Source organism: Rhinolophus sinicus, chromosome 8, assembly GCF_057876585.1.
Source record: "Rhinolophus sinicus isolate RSI-liver-muscle chromosome 8, RSI-T2T, whole genome shotgun sequence".
In the NCBI taxonomy this organism is placed as follows: Eukaryota; Metazoa; Chordata; class Mammalia; order Chiroptera; family Rhinolophidae; genus Rhinolophus; species Rhinolophus sinicus.
This window is the reverse complement of record NC_142508.1, coordinates 36,303,491-36,330,278: the sequence shown is the minus strand read 5'-3', so window position 1 is coordinate 36,330,278 and position 26,788 is coordinate 36,303,491. Positions and strand designations below refer to the sequence as shown.

General features: G+C 38.8%; 1 protein-coding gene across 11 annotated transcripts in view; it reads right to left on the bottom strand.

The window, feature by feature from the left end:
* Positions 1-26,788, bottom strand: part of LOC148757524 (zinc finger protein 577-like) — a 55,706-nt gene that overhangs the window by 14,660 nt on the left and 14,258 nt on the right. For 3 of the 11 annotated variants that reach the window (XM_088800478.1, XM_088800479.1, XM_088800480.1), the window contains exons 6-7: positions 19,091-19,186; positions 12,263-16,806 (exon numbers count right to left, since the gene is read on the bottom strand). In XM_088800478.1, coding sequence (XP_088656604.1) covers positions 14,765-16,806; positions 19,091-19,186 — 2,138 coding nt within the window. In that variant the 3' untranslated portion in view covers positions 12,263-14,764. Of the gene's footprint in view, positions 1-120; positions 7,084-7,121; positions 7,184-12,262; positions 16,807-19,090; positions 19,190-21,789; positions 23,625-26,788 lie in introns of those variants that run through there. The other 8 variants (XM_088800487.1, XM_088800483.1, XM_088800481.1 and 5 more) reach the window with 5 other exon arrangements.

Genomic DNA, 26,788 nt, shown 5'->3' with positions numbered 1-26,788 from the left:
TTTCTTCCTAAGCCCACTCCCCTAAACACTGATGCCCACAGCTCCCCCAACTACGACGCCGCCTTAAACAACCGCCACCACGCCGCCCCCCACGAGTACCCACCACAAACCACATCTTACGTCACGGAATTCCCACGGCGCCAGATTCTTAAAGCCTCGCAGAAACCTAACGTAATTTCAAATGCGAATCGCCACCTTACTAGGAAGCCAGGCTTCAGCACGCCACTTCCACTTCCGCTACCGTTTGGCTGGTCCGCCTCTCGGGCTACTACGCAGACTCAGTAGCACCTTGAAAGTGAGCGATTTATCTACAATGGGTGGTGCTGGTCCCTGTTGGAATTACCTACAGGCAATATGTCCGGGCCGTTTTCCTTACGTTGGGTTGGGCGCGGCCATCCTGGCTCGTACGCCGCCATTTTGGACTCACGCGCTACGGAGAGCGAGGTGGCCAATTTAGGTTACCGGAGTCCGCCGACCAGGATAAAAAACCTCAAGTTCAGTTGGTCTTTTCTGTTGTTTTCAAGACGTCTCATCTCTCGTTCTTCCACTTTCACATTGACTGTCAGTACCGTCAAGCATGCTTAGCATTTCAGCATTCTCGCCCTAAGTCGTTGGTCGGACCCGAGAGCTAAATCAATCCCAGGCCAGGCCTCAGCTGACAAGGGCCGCGCCCGCACCTTCGCATTGCGCTTCTGAAACCTCAGGAAAGATGCGGCCATGATGGAAACGTTTGGGTCTGTGCTATAAAGAAAGGGTTTGGGGCGGAGAATTGGGGAACTTTCAGAGCGAAGATGCCAGTAACTTGTTTGAGAAAATGGAGATTAGGAGACTAGAACTGAATCTGGAGGAACAGGGAGGTAGGAGGAGAATGCTCTGGATGTGTACCTCTGATGAGAAACAGTGAGGGGTTAAAGACTGGGGCAAAAATGCTTTTGGAGTAGACAATGGCAACCATATTCCACAAGAGAAATTTGTGTGTCGTAGTACAAGATGAACTGAGATACATCAAAGAAGGATCTTGTGTATCCTGAATAGTCACAATCCGCCCGCTCATTTGTTTCTGTGATACAAAGGTCAGCTTTTCCCCCCTCCACATGAATAATTATCCTAGCAGCGTTATTTCAAGTCAATCTCTTCTCCATTGCTTGGTAGTGCCATTTCTACCATAAATCAAGTGTCCTTATCTGTATGGCTCCGATCTAAAGCGCGTTGTTAGGTTCCATTGATCTGTTGTTTATTCTTGGGGCAATACTGTTTTAGCTACCTGAGCTTCCTAAATCTTGTAATCTGATAAAGCAGATTATATCCTTTTTCTATAAGAGTGACTTTGTTCTCTTGGCCCTTTATATTTTCAAGTAAAATTTTAACTCACCTTGTCAACTACCACCCCTCCAAAAAAGTAGCTGAAATCTGTATTGTGACTGCACTGAATCTATAAATCATTGTGAGTAATGATATCTTTACAATAAGAAGTCTTAAAATCCATGAACACGGTGTATCACTCCATTTATTTAGGTCTTATTTAATGTGTCTGAATAAAGTTGATGTTTCTTATAGAAGTCTTGTACATTTTTATTACATTCATTTCATGATATTTGACATTTTTAATGCTCTTGTAAATGGTATTTTATAATTACATTGTTTCACTCTTTGTTGGTGGTAGAAATACAATTGACATATATTGATATTATATCAAGCAAACTGGATAAACTTATTAATTCTAATAGTTTTGTTTAATTATTGTATAGTAAATTTTTAAACTTCCTATTTTTTCACTGCCTCAACATCCCCACAAACAAGCTCTGAGTACACTGACCAGTCAAGTAGGTACACCAGTTTAATAAGGTTGGCCCCTGCCACAAGTTCCTTTGGTGAAACTCATACTTTCCTTTAGTTCTTTAAAGATGGCGTATTTAACTTCCTGAACATACTCATAGTAACTGATTTAAAATCTTTGTGTAGTTAAGGATGACATGTGAGACCCCTAAAGGACAGCTTTTATGAACTTTTTTCCTGCGTATGAGCGAAACTCTTCTGATTCTTTCTGTATCACAAATTTTTGTTGAGACTAGATATTTTAGATAATATAATGTTGCAATTTGGGATATCAGATTCCCCCTCTCCTCAGGGTTTGTTGCTGTTGCAGTTTGTTTAGTGACATTCTGAATTAAATCTGTAAAGTCTGTTTTCCCTGTAGTGTGTGGTCACTGAAGTCTCTGCTTGGTTAGCTCATCATTGATTAGAAATTTTCTTAGTCACCTTTAGTCAGTAAGCCTTCTACCCTTTGTCAAGTGTACTTGCTTTGTGTGTGTTGAGGCCATATTTCAATGCTCAGGAACTTTATAAGTCTGCATTAGCCATCCCCTCCTGCAGGATTTCAGAGTCACCAAGAGATGAATTATTGGTGCCCTTCAGGTCTTTCCAGGGTTTGTAAACATTCCTGTACATGTGTGTGGCCTTCTAGATCCTCAGGAATATGCGTTCAATAGCTCCTTGTAAACATCTTGTTCTTCAGATAGTCCTTTTAAAAATTTTGGCTGGGCTATTGTTTACACCAATTCATACTGCAACCTTAGGCTACTGCAGGGTTAAAAAAATTGAAACCAAATGTTTTTGACAAAAGGTTTTCATGCCTAATACAGTTGTGAGGCTGCCATTTTTCCATGGCTAGTTCAGAGCTGGGGAGCAGGGGATGGGAATAAACAAAGTGAAAACTCCATATAGCCCACAGTTTTTACTGAGGTTCAAACTTTTTTCTTCACTAAATGCTTTTTGTTCGTTTCTGGAGTGGCAAAAAAAAAGTTGACTTTGATAATTTTGCCAGTATTTATGTTACATTCATGGAAGAGTGGATTCACAGAAGCCCTCAATCTGCCATTTTGGAAGTCCTGTGTCATCACCTCATTTACTTTGGCACAATAATCTAATATGATACAATCTATGAATTTTACAGGTAAATACCCTAAGTCTATACTGATTAAGTTACTTTCCATGGGTTATAGATGTTGTTGGCACACAAAGTCATTATTGTTTATCAATATACAATACTGCATCCAATTTAATAATTACCCTAATAAGCCATTAAAAATTGTGCTATGTCCCAACATTATCTCTGATCAACTTCAATTCCATGCTTCCATCAAACATTTCCAAGAAGAAAATCACAAAGCATCAAGACACTGCTAACACCTGTGTAATATTGTGTTTATGTGATTGTCTGCCTTCTGAGTGAAGCTGAAAACCTCTACATGTTTAAGTGAACGTCATGCAAATCTTTTCATCATCAGTATTTTGACTCGTATGTCAGTCATGTTCTAGACATCAATATATCCTTGCTGAATCAGTGAATAACTAGATACTTTGGAGAAAAGAGAAACTTGTGAACGGGACGACTAGTAATTTGGGATGTTTTTCCACCATTTAAGAGCAGAATCTTGGTGCTTGGGGACCTCAAAGCAACAATATCAGGGGCCTGAGAGAGGAATAACATGCTGTCAGGAACGTGGTCGTGTGCTGCACCCACACGTGAGATTTGAAAAAAAAACAACACCATAAAGTGTAAAGATAGAACTGGTGAAGTAAAACAAAATGAAGGTACTTGCTAGAAGTAGGACAGTTTGAATGGCTTTTGACTCAGAGGAGAATCTAGGGGCATTTCTGAGGGTGTGAATATGCCCTCATGGTGTCTATATAGAAGTACTATGTAAACATTGGCTCCAGTCATGAGTCCCATGAACACAACATCTGACAAAGTCATTAAAAGTATGTATTTTGCAGCAAGAGAAGTTTTAGGATTTTTAGAAAAGCATAGTTCATAAGCCCGTTTCTTGGTAAAATTGTGAGTATGCTGACAAGCCTCTAAATTCATAGGAACAAAGATGTTCATTAGCAGGTTGGAGATGCAACATAAAAAGCAGGAAGAACTGATGTTCTTCCAAGCTCTGTCTTTGGGCCCCATCCACCCAGCAGTTCTAGGGCTGATGACGATTGCCTGAAAATTGCTCAAGAGGCAAGTGGTACAGAGAGAAAGGCCTCATGCCACTCTGTGGATATAACAGACAAGTTTACACCCACTGTTATCCAAAATGTGTGTCACTCCCCATATAAATATCATCTGGGGAATCCCCTTGAAGAGAAGAACCAAGAAGTTGGCCACAGCCATCCATATTGGTGAAAGTCAAGTGCATGGGATTCAGTGGATGGCCAGTGCAGGATGTGGAACCATAGGTTGAGAGAAGAAAGGTATTCCCCAGCACCCGGATCCCAGTCTGGACCAGGAAAAGTAGCCTTAGGAACAAGTCTTCAAAAGTCATTCTCATAGAATTACGGGGGGAGGAAGAGATGGGGGGAAGAAAAGAAAAAAAATTCAGAAAAGAGTCTGAAGCTCAGGAAGTTAGAATTCAGTGTGATGGGACCAGTCACAGATTTGCTCCAATATCCCTAATTCTGATGGGGACTCAGGCCTTCAGTAACTCCCCTTTTTGAGGACAGAAATTACATTTCTGGGGAGGGGATTCCACACCAGTGAGCTCAAAATTGCCATTCAGAGTAGCCATCCAGTCATGTTTCTGTGTATGCTCATACAGCCATGCAAAATGCTTCATTATTTAGTCTATTTCCCAAATCCTTTGGTGTACACATTTAGGACATAAAGTCCAGGGTAAAGCCTTATCTTGCATTTCAAAAGGTGTCCTTAAACATCCACTATATGCCAGAACAGGTTGTTGGTCCTCAGATATATAAAGATTAACTGACCTGCATCACTGTTCCTAAGAGTTCAGAGCCTAGTGTGGGGGACACATATATAAAATCTGATATAAATAAAATACAAATCACTCCACGAATGAAGGATATAAATGGTATTGTGGAAGCATGTATCAGGGACTCCAGCACTTAGTGATTCTGTAATAATATATAGAAATTTTTACTAAGTAAATTGTTCTTCCAAATTATTAGATTAATACACGTATACTACAGGGAATAAAATAATATAAAGATCTATAGAGGAAAAAGTTAATCTGTGTCCCCCAACTCTCATTTCCAGCTTTATTCCTCTCGTCCCTGAGATAATAATGTATCTCAGGTGTGCATTCATCCACAATATCCTTCTTGTTCTTACAGAATGTGTGTGTGTCTTAGTAGTCACACACACATTGTTTTAGCAAGTAGTAATAAGTACAGGATTAAATGTGCTACTTAGAAATTTAAAGCATTCTTCCTCATAAAACATGGGCCAAGGATAAAATCATATTGGAAACAAGGTATTAGGAAAAGAATACATGGCCATGTGAGACATATAGTAGGAACACAAGAATAGAAATTTTATTAAGAAAATTAACCATATATATCTTGATATTATAAAATGCATCTGATATATCTAAGGAAAAATTCATATGACTGTCTCCAGTGATGCTATAAAAGCCTTTGAGAAAAATCAACAATATGATTTTTTTTAAACCATTCAAGGATGTAGGAATTTATGGACACTTCCTTAGCATGATTATGTATTTATATACTAGCACTTTGCTTAAGGGGAAATATTGCAGAAACAAAGCAAGGAGGACAACTATTTCAAATAATAATTAATATTGTTCTGGAAGTATGGATCAACATAATTATATGAGAAAATAAATACCATAAAAATTTAAAAAGAAGTAAAATTGTATTTGCAGATGATAGGATAATATAGCAAGAAATCCCTAGAGAAACAATGTTAAAACTAACTCAGTTAATAAAAGAATTTAGGAAAGTAGCAAGCTATAAAGTTAACATACAAACCTTACATACACAAGTAATAATGTTAGACTATATAATGAGAAAATAGGAAAAGGAAACCCTATTTACAAAAGCAATCAAAAGTTACAATTTTTAGAAATAAACTTTTGAAAAATATAGGAAAGATTTCAATAGCTTCCTATTGTATTTAGAACAGAAGACAAAATCCTTCACACAGTCCTACCATCTCAGCTTCATCGCCTACTGCTCCTCTCCTCACCCAATACACCCCGGTTACACAGTCGTCCTCTTGATAACTTGAGCTTTCAAAGTCGTTCCCACTTCAAGGACATCTAACAGTCTCTTTTTTTGCTGCAGCATTTTCCACAGTCTATGTACCAGCATTACTCTTAGTCACTATTTTGGTCTCAGCTAATGTCACTCTATCTGAGAGTCCATCTCTAATCCTTCATTAGGTATTACCAGTTATTTAGTAAAATTTCTTTAGCTTTCCTTCAGGTATTTTCCTGCTATTTATATAAGATGTGTAGTTAATTTGTGTTTAACCCCTTGAGCTCAAATTCAGTATCATCAGGAGAAATGTTTATTCTGCTATCTCTACCTACCCAGCACTCAGCAGAGTAGCTGGCCCACAGGACATGGTCAGCAAATACTTTTGAAATGATGGTAACTGACTGAACCTCATCTGCACTCTTGAACCATCCCCCTGTGGCTGTCAGTCACATTTCTGGAGGCATCATAGTCATGCATAGCCCCATAGGAGGCAAGATATATGACTGCAAATTGTTTTCATCAATTTTTTTACAGGCAAAATGCACACACATACACACACACGCATGCACACAATAAGAGCTTAAAATAACCATAGAGGTGAATTTGATATCATCTTTACCAAGAAACAAGGATGTTTTTCAGAAACAGTTAAATAGCAAATACCTCCAAGATTCTCCTTTTGCCATTTTAATGTGAATATGGTATACCAGGGAACAAAGAAAGTCATATATAAGCATAAGATCTTACATCAATATATAATGAAAGTATTGTTGCAATGTCATGAAAGACATACTGAGTAAGGGGAAATTGTGCCCCCAAAGGTAAAGAAAGCAGTTGGCCCTGAAGAAGAGAAGTCAAAGATCTGGCTCCAGTCTGGGACTAGTTCGATCTACCAGCAAATCGGCTTCATTACCACACATATCTCTGCATTTTGTGATGTTTATGTCTTCTTGCTCATGTTTCTCCTTCAGAACAAATCAACGAGACCCACCTGCTTATCTGAGAATTTTCTCTGGAATAACAATGTTGGCTTCAGAAAGAGCTGTGAGATGTAAGGACAGCATTGCCGAGCTCCTGCATTAAAAAAACAAACAAACACCTCTCACACTGACCTTAGTCAACATGATCGCCCTCCTTTTCTCCAGCACCAAAGGTACAGCCTGGGTCAGAGTGTCTAGAACATGAAAGGATAACACAACCAGGTCACCAATCAAATCAGGGCTGGGTGAGTTAGTGTTTCCTGCTGTAAACGTCACACATGGGCCTGCTACGTCACATCCCACTGTGGACCAGAAAAATAAGGATACAGATCGTGAAAATGTACTGAGGTTTGGCTCTGTGCAAGGTACTGCTCTCATGGTTTTAAACACATATATTGATTTATTAAATCCCCAGTTAATTCAACAAAGGACACATAGTAATTATTATTCTCGTTTGGCAGGTGATAATAATGGAACCCAGAGAGTTGAAGGGTCCTGCTCAAAGTTACACAGCTGGTTAGTGGGACATGTGGGAGTTGACCCGCACTCTACATTCTAGGGATCCTGTCTCATCCACTTGGTTTTGCTACAGGGTAAAATTTTCTGCAATAGAACCCATCATGTCCACTGGGTTTGCTTTCCCCCCAGGAGCTTGGTTCTTCATGGGTTTCTCCTTATGAAAATAATTTAAGCTGACAACAGGGACATGAGGGAAAAGAAAACCTTAGTATGGCAAGTGCCATAGAGACAAGCATCAGTCAGAAATAAATATGAAAAAATTTGTAAATGGAATTGTGAAGAATGGGTCAAAGGCTGGCGAGTTAGGCATAATCAGATTTGCTACTTGGAGCCATGGCAGTGATTTTGAGAAAGCCCCTGGCTTCAAGAGTGCTGGACGAATATATGGTGATGGAAGAACTGACTCTGGGTGATGAACATACAATGGGATTTATAGATGATGTAATACAGAATTGTACACCTGAAATCTATGTAATTTTACTAACAATTGTCACCCCAATAAATTTAATTAAAAAAAAAAAAAAAAAAAAAAAGAGTGCTGGAAATAATCTAAAGAGGGTTGACTTGAAGGTGATAAAAGGGGAAGAAAAATGGACTTGGAAGGACCTAGTCACAAAAGGGGGAAAACAAAATGGGAAGCATGAGAGGTGAAAGTGATTAGGAAAATAGAAATAGTGAGATTAGAGCCGAGCTACCAATTTTTGTATTTGTAACCCACTTCCTAATAAGTGGCTCACAGTCCATTCAGAGAAAATACCAGTAGATACAATTTATTGATGACCATCTATATGTTGGGCCTTAGGGCTGGGTGTAGGACCTTCATGTAAGTTAATGGTCATGTCAAAGAATATCCTTACCCTATTTTACATGGATAGAAAATGAGGCAGAGAGAATTTTCAACTTGCTAAGGTCACTCAATTCCAGTAAACGGAAGGCTGGATTTGATCTGACCCAGGGTATGTACTGTCTCATTATTCAGACATAAATATCCTGGAGAGGATTCATTCACTGGTATACTGGTAAACATGGGTGGGGTCTAGATATAGCCTCTCTCTCTCTCTCTCTCTCTCGCTCTCTCTCTCTCTCTCTCTCTCTCTCTCTCTCTCTCTCTCTCTCTCACACACACACACACACACACACACACACACACACACACACACACACACACACAGACACACAGTCACCCAGATTCATTCCACAAAACCTCCAAAGCACCACAAGATGGAATTGGGAAGGCCAGTCACACCGAGATGGGGTGAACTGGATGACAGTAGCTACCAGATGCGTGTCTTCCTTGCTGTAAAGTACTGGCTGTAGAATCACGCAGGAGAGGCCCTTGTGACTACCATTTGTAGAGACTTGCTGTGTGTCAGCGATGTCACCCTCTCTAATTCAGTCACTATTTAGCATTCAGAATGACAGTGTTATCTCTGTCACACAGGTTGGGAAGCTGAGACACCCTGTCAGGAGAGCCCAATACCTCAGCTTGTAGGAGGCACAGGAATTGGAAAAAAGCTCTTCTTGGTTCCAAAGACTGGATTGTTACTCAGTGTCGCTTTTAAATGGTGCTTTTCAGTGAAGCATCCAATGTTACCAGCCCACTAGGACCCAAGCTTATCCATGTCTCCCGCTCCATCCAAATTCTGAAATGTGTCTGTGAGGGCAATACTGGAGCAGTGTGAGTCTGCATGCACACGTGTGTGCAGAGAGCAGGGACCACAACTAAAGACATATTGGTCAACGGCTCTGAGTCCAGTTCTCAGTGGTTTGAGGCGATGGAAAACCTCGTCCCCACTCTTAATGGGAAAAAGGAGGAGAGCAAACCTTTCCCCTTAGGCTGCCACAGCCTCGGCAATATCCTAGTCCGGTCCAGCTGAGTGAGTCCCCACGCCCACCCTCTGCCTGCTCTGGGTTCTCCACTATGTCACCCTCTCATCACTCTATCAGCCCAGACAGGGTCCAGAACTGAGGCACAGCTGTTCCTGAGATCCAAGAGAAGATCTTTTCTGGCCAGTTCCTCACCTGCCCTCTCCTCTCGGACACTCTCCCAAACCTTATTCAAGTCTGAGGCACAGTGAAACACTCACCAGTGTTGATCTCTGTCACTGGAACTGGCAGCAGAACTGTGGCCATCAGAGCCACACACCTCAGTTATGTGTCCTGAGATCCCCCTGAATTCATCTCTCCAAAGAGCTGCTGCATTTACTGTCACCTGCGAAGGGACTGTGATGTATCTACACAGAAGCTGTAAGTGGCAGTCCCAAGACAAGTCGGCATCAGCAGCTCCTGGAGGTTATTAAGACGAACCAATTAACAGCTGCTGCAGCTGACAGGAACTTTCCTGAAAAACTTCCCCTGCAGTGACCTCTGTATCTAAGGGGTTGCGGGACAGACAGGGCATTCTCAGCGCCTTGCTGGGGTGGCCCTGCCGGAGTCTGCGAAATGGATCCTCATCGCCAAGTCCTGCTCCCACTCAGGGTCACGGTGATGAGACCTGTCATGTTTATGCTTGACCCTGAGTTCTGGTGGCTCCTTGCTAAGGACATGATCTCTGCTTGGGTCGCGGAGCCAGGTACTGGGAAAGCTCTGTCATGATGCTATGCTCATATTCTTGCAGGAGTCCTGGGCTTTCCTGCCAGTCCCACCCACCTCTCAGGCCATCCCCAATGTTGTCTTCAACTGTCCTGGCACCAAGGTAGCATGGTCAACAAAAGTGACTCCATTTGCCATTTCTTGAGTCCCTCCAATGAGCAATGATGTAATTCATTCAGTTCTATTTCCTCTTTCTTTCCTTCTAATGCCCAGGATTAACCACAGATTTTTCTGGATGTTTCCTTTTTACTTTACGTGTACTTATTCTTTTATTTTTTGTTAAGTCAGTTTAGATGATATTTACCTCTTCCCTCCCTAGACTAAATTGATGAGATCAACATTCCCTTTTACCGTCTTTCCCCATTTTTCTCCCATTTCTTTTAGTCTTATAATTTCTATATTGTCTTCTTTTTAGCACTTACATTAGACTCTATGACTAAAATTCACATGCAGAAGTTGTCATAATAAATCTTACTAAAGACTTATATCTATGGTTAAATGGATTCGGGGCTTTCGCTCAGTTCTTTTGCCATTGTTAATCTGTTCATACTTTATGGGTAAAATTCATGTTTCAATAATTTCCACAATAACTTCATAGAAATTATACTCCCTCAGTTCTTGCATGTTTAACAATGTTTATCTGCATCTTGGTACTTAAGAGACTTACTGGAGGCACACAGTTATCTTTGTGATACTGAGCTTTCACATTGAATAACCAATCTGCCTCTTCCTTTATTTTGGTCATTTTAAAGATCTTTCAATAAAGTGGTAGAAATCTTACAAACTCTTTTGTAACTTTTATTGTGAACAGAGTACTTTTCAAAAATGTTCCGATTATTGCTGGTGCCTAGCACCTGACTGAAGTTGCGTATCAACCAAGTATCCAGTGATCCTACTGAGGCTTATTCTACATGGTTGTCTGTGGATTCTCCTGTCTTTCCACATAGGCAATCATATCATCTGCAAATGAGGACAATTTCCCTCATTTCCAATTTGTAATGTAAACCCTTCAGGTTTTATTATTGGCATGCTGGTTAAGACCTCCAGCAGAATTTAGCAGAAAAAGTGGCAGCAGACATGTGTACTTCATTGCTGAACAAGTAGGAAATATCTTTAAAGTCTCATCATTAAAAACAATGTTAGCTGAAACGTTTTAGTAGCTAATATCTATTAAGTTAAAGAAGATATATTTACACCTGTTTTGCTAAGCGGTTATTTTTTTCATAAATAACTGTTGATTTTATCTATTTTGAGTGCCAGGGTTCTTGCAATGTTATTCTTTTCAAATATATTTTTATTGATGTCAAAATTCACATAATAAAAAATTAACCATTTCAAAGTATACAATTCATTGACATTCACAATGTTATGCAAACACCATCTCTATCTAGTTCCAAAATATTTTCATTTGAAAAGAAAACCCCATAAAGCACGAATCCATCAGTCTCCATTCTCCCTTCTCCCCGGGCTCTGGCAAACACCAATTTCCGTTATATCTCTATAAACATATTCTACACATTTCATATAAATAGAAATACAATATGTGGTCTTTTGTGTCTGGCTTCTTTAACTTAGCATGTTTCTGAGGTGCCTTCATGTTATAACATGTATCAATTCTTCACTTATGAGATTAATATTCCATTACATATACGTGTGTGTGTATATGTATACACACATGGCACAATTTGTTTACCTATTTCTCCACTGATAGGAATTTGGGTTGTTTCCACCTTTTGGCTACTGTGAACAGTGCTTCTATGAACATTCATGTACAAGTATTTAAGTATGTTTAAGTATGTTTTCAATTCTGTTGGGTATATATCTAGGAGTGGAATTCCTGGGTCATATGGTAGTTCTATATTCAACTTTTTAGAAGAACCACAACAATTGAACCATTTTACTTCCTAGCAATGTTTAAGAGTTCCAGTTTCTTCAATGTGATTCTTAATACTATAAAATACCAGGCATTTTAGAAAATGCTAAGAAGAGAGGACGTTTGTAATACCCGTGGACAAGTTTTCATAATAAACAGAGTTCTTCTGTGCCCCAGCACTTGAATTATATACATGTGAACTCACCACATGTAACCCCAAGTGTTTATTTCCCCTTCGGTTGCTTGTTTTTCAGTATTTCATGTAAATTTTTTATTACCTTTGGATATTTAGTTACTAAGGCTTTAAGAAAATGTAGTGATGGGTCATCACAGTTAGCAGAAATATTATAAATGGAAATAAAAATAAGGAGAGCAAACTTATGTGGTATAATTCCTTAACTTATTAACTCAACTTACTTACCGTGTTTCCCCGAAAATAAGACCTAGCCAGACCATCAGCTCTAATGCGTCCTTTGAAGCAAAAATTAATGTAAGACCCAGTCTTATATTACAGTAAAATAAGAGCGGGTACTGTATTATATTAATTATATATTACATTACATTATATTATACCTGGTCTCATATTATAGCAAAATAAGACCAGGTCTTATATTAATTTTTACTCCAAAAGACGCATTAGAGCTGATGGTCCAGCTAGGTCTTATTTTCGGGGAAACACGGTATTACAAGATATTTTGATTTATAAGGAAGTAGAACATTACTATTTATACTAGATTACTCATTATTCTAGAATTTATTGAACCCTAAACATTATATTCCTTCATGTAATTCCAAAAAAGTAATAAAGTTTAATACAAAGTCCAAATTATGTAATAAAGCCCACAACAAAACCACTACAAACTTGTCACTATTCAACTGATCCTTATTATGTTCTGATTTTTTCATATATTCAAATGGCACTGTATTTGCACAGCAAAAATGTCTATTTGTAGAATATTCTGGAATCCTTTCTACAATTATATTAAACCCTTATAAAATGATTTCATCCTATACAGCTTCCAAGCTTACTTACTCAAATCTAAAATGCCATCATCAGAAAAATGCTGACAATTAAATGATGACATTCTATTGACCGTAACATGCATCAAAATATACGGTCAGATGTGCAGAAATTCATGTACTACAAAAATGTAACTCAGCACTGATGCTTTTGTCACATTCACCGCATTCATAAAATCTCTGTGTGAACCAAATTCCATTTTTAAGAGCTTATGTTGCTTAATGATAACCAATCCTCCACAGAAAGCATTTTCAGTGGCTACAATCACAGTATTTCTTGTAATGTACATATTTGCTGGAATAAAATGATTCCTTGAGGATTTTACACCTTCACTGAATTTAGAAATTATTTTGTCTGGGAACAGGGTCACTCTGCTATATGCCTTAGTGGGTAACTAAGGAGATCTGAATTTTAAATTGTAAAAGGCATTTTAGACCATCACTGCAATTCATATTATTTCATTCCTCCTGTGCAATGATCAAAGGCAGACATTAGCTGTATCCCTTGGATTCTCTCCTGAATTAAGTACCTGGTGTATAACATGTCATTTTCAAAAGCTTTCCACATTCCCTATTTCAATAGAATTTATCTATTATATGAGTTTGCTGATGATTCGTGAGCTCTGACATCTAGATGCAGGCTTCACTACACTAACAGCGTTTTCCTCCTGTACGAGTTTGCCGATGTAAGGAAGATATGCATTAATTGGGAAGACTTTACCACATTCACCACATCTATAGGGTCTCTCTTCTGTACAAAATACTCAAGGAGTTTTGACTTTTGGGGGAATACCCTCAATATCAAGACATACCTGAAATTTTTATTTTTATGCACACTGAGATGATATTTTTCTTGGTTTTCCTGCATTTGCCTCAACTGCAGGGTCCCTCTCCTGAATGAATACCCTAATGTATAAAAAATATGATTGGAAAAAGAATTATTCTTCTTTCACCACATCCACAGTGTTGCCTCCTAAATGCACAGCTTCTGACTTTCAAATGAAGCCTTTTGACAATCACTGCATTTATAACGTTTCTCCTTTGGTAAGATCCCTATGGTATAATGAGGGGATGTCTTCAAATGGAAGGGTTACAACTTGCATTGCATCTATAAGGTTTCTTTCGTATAGGAGTTCCAGAAGAGTCTATTACAAACACAGTATTTATGGCATTTCTATTCTGTATGAGTCTATGAACAGATATGACTAATCAAAAAAACTTTCTCACTCGGGCGGGCCCGGTGGCTTAGGCAGTTAGAGCTCCATGCTCCTAACTCCGAAGGCTGCCGGTTCAATTCCCACATGGGCCAGTGGGCTCTCAACCACAAGGTTGCCAGTTCAATTCCTCGAGTCCCGCAAGGGATGGTGGGCAGCGCCCCCTGCAACTAAGATTGAACACGGCACCTTGAGCTGAGCTGCCACTGAGCTCCCGGATGGCTCAGTTGGTTGGAGCACATCCTCTCAACCACAAGGTTGCCGGTTAGACTCCCACAAGGGATGGTGGGCTGTGCCCCTGCAACTAGCAACAGCAACTGGACCTGGAGCTGAGCTGCGCCCTCCACTGCTAAGACTGAAAGGACAACTTGAAGCTGAATGGCACCCTCCACAACTAAGATTGAAAGGACAACTTGACTTGGAAAAAAGGCCTGGAAGTACACACTGTTCCCCAATAAAGTCCTGTACCCCTTCCCCAATGGAAAAGAAAAATCTTAAAAAAAAGAAAAAAGAAAAAGAATGTTCAAATAAATGTTAAAAAAAACCCCACAACTTTGTCACATTCCCATGGTGGATTTTCCTCTGTGCTGAGTTTGCTGATGATTAATAAGAGCTGATTTCCGAAAGAAGGCTTTTTGACATTCATTGCATCCATAGGGCCTCTCTCCTGTGTGAGTTCTCCGATGACTAATGAGAGTTGACAAAGTAGCAAATGCCTTCTTACAATCACAGCATTCGTAGGGTTTCTCTCCTGTATGAATTCTCTGGTGTACAGTGAGATAGGATTTAGCTGTGAAAGCTTTATCGCATACACTGCATTTGAAGGGTTTCTCACCTGAATGGGTTCTCTGATGTATAGTGAGGGTTGACTTACAGGACAAAACTTTCCCACATTCACTGCACCCATAGGACTTCACTTTTGCATGACAATTTTGCAGATGGTTAGTGAGGCCTGACTTCTGGATGAAAGCTTGTTGACACTGATTGCATTCGTAAGGTCTCTCTCCTGTGTGAATTCGCTTATGAATCATGAGATGTGCCTTAGTAGAGAAGGCTTTCTCACAATTCAAACATTCATAAGGTTTCTCTCCGGTATGAATTCTCTGGTGTACAATGAGATGTGCCTTTGATGTGAAGGCTTTATCACATACACTGCATTTGAAGGGTTTCTCACCTGTATGGGTTCTCTGATGCACAATGAGAGTTGACTTAGAGGACAAAACCCTCCCACATTCATTGCATTCATGGGATTTCCCTGCTGCATGATGAGTTTTCCTATGATTAGTGAGATCTGACTTCTGGATGAAAGTTTGTTGACATTCACTGCATCCATACGGTCTCTCTCCTGTGTGAATTCGCTGATGAATCATGAGCTGAGCCTTTTTTGAGAAGGCTTTGTCACAGTCTGAGCATTCATAAGGCTTCTCTCCTGTGTGAGTTCTCTGATGTACAGTGAGATGTGTCCTAACCATGAAGGCTTTATCACATATTCTGCATCTGAAGGGTCTCTCTCCTGAATGAGTTCTCTGATGTAAAATGAGTTTTGACTTCCAAGGAAAAGCTTTCCCACATTTACTACATGTATAGGATTTCCCTTCTCTATGACGAGTTTTCTGATGATAGATAAATGCTGACTTTGTAACGAAGGATTTTTGACATTGATTGCATATGTATGGTCTCTCTCCTGTGTGAATTCGCTGATGAATCATGAGATGTGCCTTAGTGGAGAAGGCTTTCTCACAATTCAAGCATTCATAGGGTTTCTCTCCGGTATGAATTCTCTGGTGTACAATGAGATGTGCCTTTGATGTGAAGGCTTTATCACATACAATACATTTGAAGGGTTTCTCACCTGTATGGGTTCTCTGATGCACAATGAGAGTTGATTTAGAGGACAAAACCCTCCCACATTCACTGCATTCACAGGATTTCCCTGCTGCATGATGAGTTTTCTTATGATTAGTGAGATCTGACTTCTGGATGAAAGTCTGTTGACATTCACTGCATCCATACGGTCTCTTTCCTGTGTGAATTTGCTGATGAATCATGAGCTGAGCCTTTTTTGAGAAGGCTTTGTCACAGTCTGAGCATTCATAAGGGGTCTCTCCTGTGTGAGTTCTCTGATGTACAGTTAGATGTGTCCTAATCATGAAGGCTTTATCACATATTCTGCATCTGAAGGGTCTCTCTCCTGAATGAGTTCTCTGATGTAAAATGAGTTTTGACTTCCAAGGAAAAGCTTTCCCACATTTACTGCATGTGTAGGATTTCCCTTCCCTATGATGAGTTTTCTGATGATAGATGAGTGCTGACTTCGTAATGCAGGCTTTTTGACACTGATTGCATCCAAATGATCTCTCCCCGTTGTGAGTTTCCTGATGAGTAATTAGCTTCAACTTACTGGGAAAGGCTTTCCTACAATCATAGCATTCATGAGATTTCTTTCCTGCATGAATTTTCTGAGGCATGGTCATAAATGGTTTATAAGCATTCACTGCACATTCATTGCATCCAGGTGGTTTCTTCCCTAACAGAGTTGAGTCATAATTAGTGCGATCTGACTTCTGGTTGAGAGCCAGTGTACCCACAACAGAATGAGCTGGATAACAAGAGGTCCAGGGAAAAAAAATTTAATATAAAAAACATTAGTGAGACAATCAGTAAAATTTAAGTAAGCTCTGTAGATTGGGTAATAGTTCTGTATCAGTGTTAATATTCTGATTTTGATAACTATTTTGGTTATGTAAAAAAAAATGACCTTGTTTCTAAGAAATATTAAGTATTTAGGGGTAAAGAATTCTGAAAAACATTATGTACGTGTATGTGTGTGTGTGTGTGTGTGTGTAATGATAGATAGAGACAAATAAAATATGATAGAGGATATATGGTAAAATATTACCACTTGGGAAATCTGCAAAAAGAATGTGCAAGAAATTTATGGATAATTTTGAGATTTCCCACGAGGTCTAAACTATTTAGAAACAAACATTTTCAAAAGGAGAAAAATTTAAAATAAAAGAAACGCATTACAATACTCATAATGGCCTGAGTGTAGAATGGATAAATTATTTTATATTCACAAATGGCATCCTGCACAGTACTGTGGTACTCTTGATCTAGGTGCTGGTTACAATGTGCCGACTATAAAAATTAATGGAGCTGTACCCATAAACTAGTATACTTTTCTGTGTGTACGTTGTACTTCAAAAAATTTTTACACTAGAAGTAAATAAAAATTTAGGTAGGAGTCAGGAAATGCTCACATGTGGAGGATCCTGGAAGAAATTTGGATATTATGCTAATAGTAACAAGATGACATTTAAGGTAATAGTGAGAGAGAGATGACATGTCCTGATTTTCATTTTTAAAATGTCATCCTGTGTGTATGTTATCACACTGGCAAGGTCTTAAATATTGTGACATATGTACTATTTTTAGGCTTGTAGACTGTGGTTGTGAAAATTGGTAAAGATCTGCTATGTCATATAGCATTTTTCTTAGCTTATACTTTAAATCTTTCCCTCCATCTTCCAGCTCAGAAGATTGCTCTTTCTACATGGTGGTTTAATTATCTTCTATACACCTTTATTTCTGCCCAACTAACAGTCAAAACTTGATATCTTGAAAAATCTACATGCTTCTAAATTTATTTTTATGTTCATGAATTTTGGGGGTGAGGAGGTTGGAAACACTGACTTCCATCACTTTTTATAAATAAATAAAAATATAAATTTGTTTATTTATAAATAAATAGGAATAAAAATAAACAAAACCAAAAAAACTGGCCATTATGTGGAGAATAGAGAGAAGCCAGAGTAAAGAAGTGAGAGTATTTTCAAGAAAACTATAATAATTTTGGCAAGAGATAATGAGCTTGAGTGAAAACAACAGTTACAGAAAGGAGTGGAGGACCTCAGGATATAAGAAAAAGAAAGTAAATAATAGACTTGCTAATAAATTAGATTTGTGGTGTAAAAAAAGGAACTAGGAGTGACATGAAGGCAATTAGATAGATCTTCACATGCAGAAATGAAATATCCAACTGAATGTGTGGGGATAAGGGAAGGTCTGGCCTGTAGACAGAAAATTTGGGGATCATAAGCATATAAATAGTACTATCAAGGCCATGAAATTGAAAGCTCTCACACTGGGAACAAGTGATAGAAATAGGAAAGGATGAAGCTTCATGCTCTTTGAGTCTGAAGACTTTAGAAGATGCCCAGAGAATAAAGAAAGTCTATCCATTACATGCAAATGACTAGCAAGGAAAGATGCCAACTTAAGTGTTGAACAAATATCTGGGGGAAGCAGGTTAGAATGAAGGATCCTCAGCTTCTCACTTACAGATAAGTACAGTTATCCTCTCTTAATGATTCTTTCTTCCCTAATTCATTCAGCATGCAACAGACAATGAACCTTCCCAAGGCTTTAATTTAGAGAACACCACTGTGGTCAACAGTCCCACCTTCTAACTTGCTTTGATACAACCTCAGATGGCCCACAGAAGTCCACCTGGACAGTGGGCCAAATATCCTCACCCCAGGATTAAAGGTGCTGCGGCATTAACTGGAATAATTACATTATTTGATCAGGTAAAGGGGTAAAAACAAGAGATGTAGAGAAAACAGAAAGTGACATTTCCAGAGAGGAAGTCTGAAAGCTGAAAACAACATTCTACTGAACATTTAATCAATCTGAAGAGCAAAAAAGAGGCGCATCTTCCTTGAAACACCAAGCAAAACAGAGCCTCACTGATGATTTTATTTGTAATGACCGTCAAAGTTTTAGCCTTGTTAAACACATTTGCAAGGGGTCACCCCTTCCTGGCCATCTAATTTACTTTCTAGGTCTCACATCTTGCTGGTTCTCAGTTGCTCACTCACCTGAAAAGCACTGACATTGTAATTCATCTTCTACTCTCCATGGCTCTTCTCCATGCTTGAAATTAAGGATCGTATCTGGTTTGGTAGCTTGACAGCCTGTTCATGGGAAATGACAAAGACTTGGACACTTATCATTGGACTTGGTGGGGGATGTCTAGGAAGAGCAAAAAGTGTTTCAGGAACTGACACATTTTCACTTTGGCATATTAAAGATCTGTCCAAGGTAAGAGCACATTACGTTCTATCTGGGAACAGAATAGGAACTAAACCTATCACCTATAAACTCTAGTCCAGTATTTTGAATCTCTTTGAAAGTCAGGTCAACTGTAGAAGAAAAGGCTATTGGCTGTGCACACTCTGAATGACACAGGGCAATCATCTTTAACTAGTGTCAAAGGTTCCTATAATTCTCCATCACATCCTGATATAGGTTCTTCTGAGCAGAACCAGTAACCACCACTCATCCCAGGTAAAGGGCACAGACACATCCTCAAATGACATTAATCCCTGTAGTGACACATGCTTCTCTAATTTGTGATGATCGTTACTGATGTGAAAAAGACCTATCAGTATATGTTTGTTTTTACCATAAGTTACAAAGGCTAAATCTCTGTGTAATAGTTTTCATTATTCATTACGGAAAGAAGGAAAATGACATTAAATCTATTTTGCCATATTGCAATATATAAATGTGTCAAATCAACACATTGTATACCTTATATTTACGCAATATTGAAGGATTTCTTTCTATTTCTTTAAATACTATCGGCTTTGTTCTGGCAGTTGAATTATTTGCAAAGTTTGGTCCTTTAGTGGCTTGCATTTATGTGTTAGTAGGAGGATTCATAGGAGCCTTTAGGCTGGATCCAATTTGAGCCACCTACTAAGGCAATATTTTTCTGAAGTTCCACTGTGATTCTCCAAATGTTAGGTATTGTTTCCATTCCAGCTGGTGGAAACACAAATTATTCCCAACCTTGTGTAAGCTCCAAGGATGATTCTGCCTATTCGTTTCCAGCGGTTCTTTCTCCAGCCTAAGGAGTTTCCTCACACACGTGTGCTGATTACATTTAAAAACTTGTGGGGGAACACTACAGAACTCTGGAGCTCTCACTCTCTGGGTGCAGTCCTCTCCTCTCCTGTAATCTGCCCCACGAATTTGAGCCATCTTGAATCCTTCATACTCTAAATTCCATCTCAGTTGAGGGAGACAGCTGGGATCTGTCGGAGTTTCTCCTTCCTATGCTGCAGAATGGAACTCTCCAGGCAGTAAGCTGATACAATCAAAAGGCTCACTTAATTTGTTTCCTTTCTCTCAGGGATAGCTGTCCTGAGCTCCCTATTATCCAATATCTGAAAACAGTCCATTCATATATTTTGTATATTTTTTAAGGTGAAGGGTATATACATTAAATATTTATTGTTAAAGAAAAAGGAGTTGTTGGAATTGGCTGCGAAAAATACTGGTATTTGGGTGCATGCATTCTATACTTAGAATAGGATATATTAATTTATAGAATTTCAGAATAGATACCAATGTATGTTTGGCAACATTCTCAGCATCATAAATCTCACGTTCCTTTAGGATATTTAAGAGCTCTATTCCAGTGCTGATAATTTGATTTATACATCCCAAGAGCATTTCATATGCAACAATCACAGTGTAAGATTCTCTGATTATGTAAAAAAAGAATTAATGTATTCAGATCATAATTACTATAGGTAATTGCTTCTCTGGGAACATGTTTTTCCAAATTTATTCAATGGCTAAGTAGGAATTTATCGCAGTGTGAATTCTCTGCAATCTAACGTTTTTGTGGTGAGGAGAATGATGGGCTCCCAAAAAGGTCCATATCCTAATCCCCAGAACCTATGTTACATTCCATGACAAAGGGAAATTAAGGTAGGAGATAAAATGAACTATTTTGGGGCCATGTAATTGTTTCTTGAGTTTCACAAGTTCACAGATAGAGAGGAATTATGCCTCAGAATGGATTGTACCCAGAGTCCTCACTGATACTTGATTTAGATGAGATTTGGCACTTCTGAGCTAATAAGATGTAGATGAGACTTTGGACCTTGAGTTGGTGCTGTAGTAGATTAAGACATTGGGATATGTTGGGATAGGGTGAATGCATTTTGCATGTGGGATGGATATGAATCAATGGGGGCCAGAGTGTCCACATCCTAATCTCCAGAACTGGTAAATATGTTATGTTATACAGCAAAGGGGAATAAATGTAGCAGATGGAGTTAAGATTGCTAATTAGTTGATTTTAGGATAGGGACATTATCCTGGATAATCTGGGTAGGCCCAGTGTAATCACAAAAGTCCTTAAATGTGGAAGAGGGAGGCAGAAAAATCAGAATTAGAATCATGAAAGAGCTGAGCAGCTGTAGCTGGCTTTGAAGATGAAAAGGGGTCTCAAGCCATGGAAACTGGGCAGCTTCTAGAAGCTGGAAGAACAAAGAAACAGATTCTTCCCTAGAGCCTCCAAAAATGCAGCCCTGCCAACACCTTGCTTTTAGCTCAGTGAGATGCATTTTAGACTTCAGACGTCCAGAACTGTAAGATAGTAAACTTGTATTGTTTTAAGCCTCTAAATTCGTGGTAAACTGTAAAGCAGCCATAAGAATCTAATACAGTTGTGTTTCTACATTCATTACATTCATAGGGTTTCATTATTTAATGCAATTCCTGGTATCCAAAAAGATTTCATTTATTAAAGAAGTCTTTCCCAGATTCCCAAGTTATAAAATTGTGATACACGAGTTAATTTGGTATTAGAATTTCCACCTTTTATTGTTTTTTGGGGGGTATTTTTTCCTATGAGTTCTTCCACATTTTACTAAAAATGTCTTCCACATTGTATCTCTATAGTTCTCCTATGCTGACATGGGAAGAGGTACAATTTATCATTGAAAACCATCACATTCTTTCCTAAAGTTCTAGTGGGAATTCTTTGATAGCAACTACGATATCACCTCCAGGCAAAGTCTTCCTCACAATAGCTGCATTTCTGTTCAATGATTTCACTGATATTAAACAAGTCTAACTTCTAACAGAACCACTGTGTCCATAGCATTTCTGTCCTAAGTGAGCTCTGATATATAATGTGTGCAGGATTCTTGCTAAAGGATTTTCCACATTTCTGGTATCAGAGAACTTTTTCCTATACAATATCTGTAACATATAAAACATAATTATTTACTACTGAAGGTGTGGTCACACACTCTGCATTTGCAAGACTTATTCCCTGTGCAAACTCCTGGTTATCTACTGAGGCTTGACTTCTTGGAAAAGGCTGTTCCACAATCAATACATTTCTACCTCCTAAAAGCTCATCGATGTTTAATAAGGGCTGAGTTCCTGCAGAAGACATTTCCACAGGTACTGTGTTCACAGAGTTTTGCTTCTGTAAGAGTTCACTCACATACAAAGAGCTATGACTCCCGGAGGAAGCTTTGTCCACCTTCAGTGAATTTGTAGTTTTCTCTCGTGTATGAGTTTTCTTATGCTTAATGAGGACTGACATGTGGGCAAAGGCTTTGCCACATTCACTGCAGGCATATGGTCTCTCTCCAGTATGAGTTCGCTGATGCTGAATGAGCTTTGACTTGCTTCTGAAGGCTTTTTCACACTCACTACATTCATAAGGTTTCTCTCCTGTATGAATTCTCTGATGCTTGGTCAGGTCTGACTTAAAAAAGAAGGTTCTTCCACATTCATTGCATTCATAAGGCTTCTCCCCTGTATGAAGTCTCTGGTGTGCAATGAGGTATGCCTTCTGGGAAAAGGCTTTCCCACACACACTGCATCCATAGAGTTTCTCTCCGGTATGAGATCGCTGATGCCTATTGAGCCTGCACTTCCGGCTGAAGGCTTTGCCACATTCGCTACATCCATACGGTTTCTCTCCTGTATGAGTTCTCTGATGTACCATAAGTTGTGACTTTCTGGAAAAAGCTTTTCCACATTCATTACATTCATGGGGTTTCTCTCCTGTGTGAGTTCTCTGATGTTCAGTGAGCTGAATCTTCCTCATGAATGTCTTCCCACATTCATTGCATCCATGGGGTTTCTCTCCTCTTTCTATTCTCTGATGTCTAATGAGCTGTGCCTTTCTGGAGAAGGCTTTCCCACACTGACTGCATTCGTGTGGTTTCTTTCCTAGATAAGTTTTTTGATGGTCCCTGAGTTGTGATTTAGTGCTACTGGGTTTAACACATCCATGATATTTAATTCCAGTAAGAGTTTTATCATGCTGGATGTAGAGAGATGATTTCCCACAGACACTAAACTCATCAGAATCCTTTCCTGCATATCTTCTATTCTGGATAACAAAATCTAAATGTGATTTCAAATTTTCACAATGTGAGCCAAACTTATTGTGTCTTGGTGTTAAAGGAACAAGACTTTTGCATAAATCGAAATTATTTCCAAGTGCATAACTTTGTTGACATCTTTCCAAAGTTTTAATCTCGTTTTGGTTTTCTGGGTGCCACTGCATATGATCAATCTCCCATATTTCTTCTAGGAAAAAGAAGAATAAAAACATCCATGATAATTTTAGGGGGGAAAAGATACAAAAATGCCATGGTTTGGGCTACCTTTTATAAGATCCCAGTCTAAGAGAAATGTACCCTACGGAAATATATCCTATGCTCTGTAAAAAAAAAGACAATGTTATAAAAAAGCAAAAGGAGAAACAGCCACTTTAGAAAAAATGATAGATACTCTACAATGAATAAGTATTTCTTGGGCTTCTTTTCAAATAGGACCTTGCAAAACGGGGACAGAAGTAGAAAGAGAATGACACTGTGACTGGAACAGAACAAAAGAAGATGAAAAGGATGGATCTATTCATCCAACAAACACTGAATGGGCTGGTGTTGGGAATACATTAGAATGTTGTATTAGAATATATTAGTCACTTCAGTGCAGCTTTTTCTCTCTGAATTTTTATAAGAGTTTGAGCCAAATTGACCACTTTAGATCAACTTTAAAAATGAGTGATATATTTGTCTCCATGGAGCTGTCGTTCTAGTAATGTGAGAAACAGAGAGAAAGATAAAGCAAGGGAGTGAGAATGAACAGACAAGCAAAAAATAATAAGAAAATTAAAGAATACAAAAAACGGTATGGAGGAGGAGGTAGGGTAGTGGTAGGTCCCTCTTACATAAAGTAGTCATCCACAAGAAAAGTTGAGCTGACATCACAGGATGAAAGTTAGCAATATCATGCAAATAACTACATGAAGAACATGCCAAGAAGAGGGAACAGCCAGTGAAAAACCTAGAGGCATAGAAAACTTAGGCAGGATCAAGAAACAGGAGAGGCTGGAGTACCCAGACTATCCCAAGCTTGAGTGAAGTAGAAATGGATAGGTTTGGAAAAGTTGGTAGAATTGAGAACATATAGATCATGTAGGAAGACATTGTTAGAAATTGGATTTTATGCTAAGAGCAATGGCAGTAAGCCACCAAACATTTTTTGGCAGGAATACAATACAATACATTCTGAACTGATATCTCCAAAAGGTCACATGACTACTGTATAAGCATGAATTGGAGAGATGAAATTGTTGAGAGAATACACAGGAGGCTATGGTGGAGTTTAGGCAAGACATAACAGTAGCTTCAACATGAATGACTATCATGGAGATGTCAGAACAAATGTTGGGGTAGAAAAAGGAAGCAGCCAGGATAGCTTCCAAATATGTAACTTAAGCATCTATGAGGTCTGACAATTAAGTTTGTAAACTCATCCTAGAAAAAGTGCTACATACCTCATTGCTAAATATCACTACGGTCACCTTCAAAGTACTCCCCTTGGGAAGCTACGCACCAACACCAGCCCCTAGTCCACCCTTCAAAGCAATTTTGGAACTCTTTTTCTGGAATGGCCGTTAAGAGTTTTCATCGTATTATACTTGATGTCCTGAATGTCACCAAAATACCTTTCTTTCAATATTTCCTTTATCTTTGGGTAAAGAAAGAAGTCATTGGGGGCCAGATCAGGAGAGTAAGAAGTGTGTTCCAACACAGTTATTTGTTTACTGGCTAAGAGCTCCCTCATAGACAGTGCCATGTGAGATGCTGCATTGTTGTAATGCAAGAGCCATGAATTGTTGGCAAAAAGTTCAGGTCGTTTTCGTCTAACTTTTTCACGCAGCCTTTTCAGCATTTCCAAATAGTAAACTTGGTTAACTGTTTGTCCAGTTGGTACAAATTCATAATGAATAATCCCTCTGATATCAAAAAAGGTCAGCAACATCGTTTTTACTCTTGATTTGGACTGATGGAACTTTTTTGGTAGTGGAGATTGGATGACTTCCACTGTGCACTTTGACACTTTGTTTCAGGGTCATATTGGTACAGCCATGTTTCATCACCAGTGATAACACAACCCAAAACACCGTGCTGCCTCTCCAAAAGGTCTTGGCAAATTTCGTCTCTCCTTTGCTTTTGTTCATTGGTGAGCTCCTTTGGGACCATTTTTGCACACACCTTTCTCATATACCAAGATTTTCAGTTAAGATTTTCCTAACTATTTGTCTATTGATGTTTACTTGGTCTGCTATGCTTCTCACACACGATTTTGACACACAATTTGATGAATGTTTGCATTGTTTTCGTCAGTTCTGCTTGTTATGGGCTGCCCTGACCTTTCTTCATCAGTGACACATTCTCTCCCCTCAGAGAAATGTTTAATCCGTTTGTACACTGCCATTTTCTTCATGGTATTATCCCCATAAACTTGGACTAATATGTCCCTGATTTCATTTCCACTCTTACCAAATTAACAAGAAATTTAATGTTCATTCGTTGCTTTAATTCAAGCTCAGACATTCTCACAACAGCACACAGAAACACACAATAACGAGTGCCACTCAGCAAGACACCGCCACATGTCTACACGAACACAGCTGTGAGACACTGATATACCAAACCTTAAACCAAAGGTTACGAAACCTTACCGAGCTGTTTATACAGTGATGCCAATATAAGCGCACGGTGGCAATTTCGCAAACTTAATTGTCAGACCTCTGTAGGTACTGGTACTATTTAATAAAACTAGAAAGGTTATGGAGATAGGTTTGGCATTTGGGGAGAATGAGTGCTCCATTTTGAGACACAGATCAGGTCTGACATAATACATATTCAAGAAAGAATATGACGTACCAGTTAGATCTATGAGTATGGAGAAAGGTCTAGGCATAAGCTAACAATTTTAATGCATATATAAACATTATTTAAATATTTGGACTGCATGGGACTAGATGAGACAATTTAGGAAGAATGGATAAAAAAAGAAGGCGGCCCAGGTCAATGGCTTCATGCACACCATGTTTTAAAATTCTGAGCGAGAGATATGCACAGAGAATATGACAAGCCCATCCAGAGACATCAAACCCTATCTATGCCTATCAAACAAATGAACAATGTGGGTTTTAGTAACAAAGGATTAGAATTGTGAAATCAGAGTGTAGGATCCATACTATCTCATTCCAAGATTACTGTGATAGAAAATTCAATAATCACCTTGTTGCTAAATCTCTCCCCTCTCACCCCAACTGCATGCCGAAATTAAACTTTCCTAAAAACACCAACTATGTATTTAGAGTAATACTGTATGTAGTCAATACTTAACTTCTATGTAGTTATGATATAACTTCATAAGGTCCAACATATCCA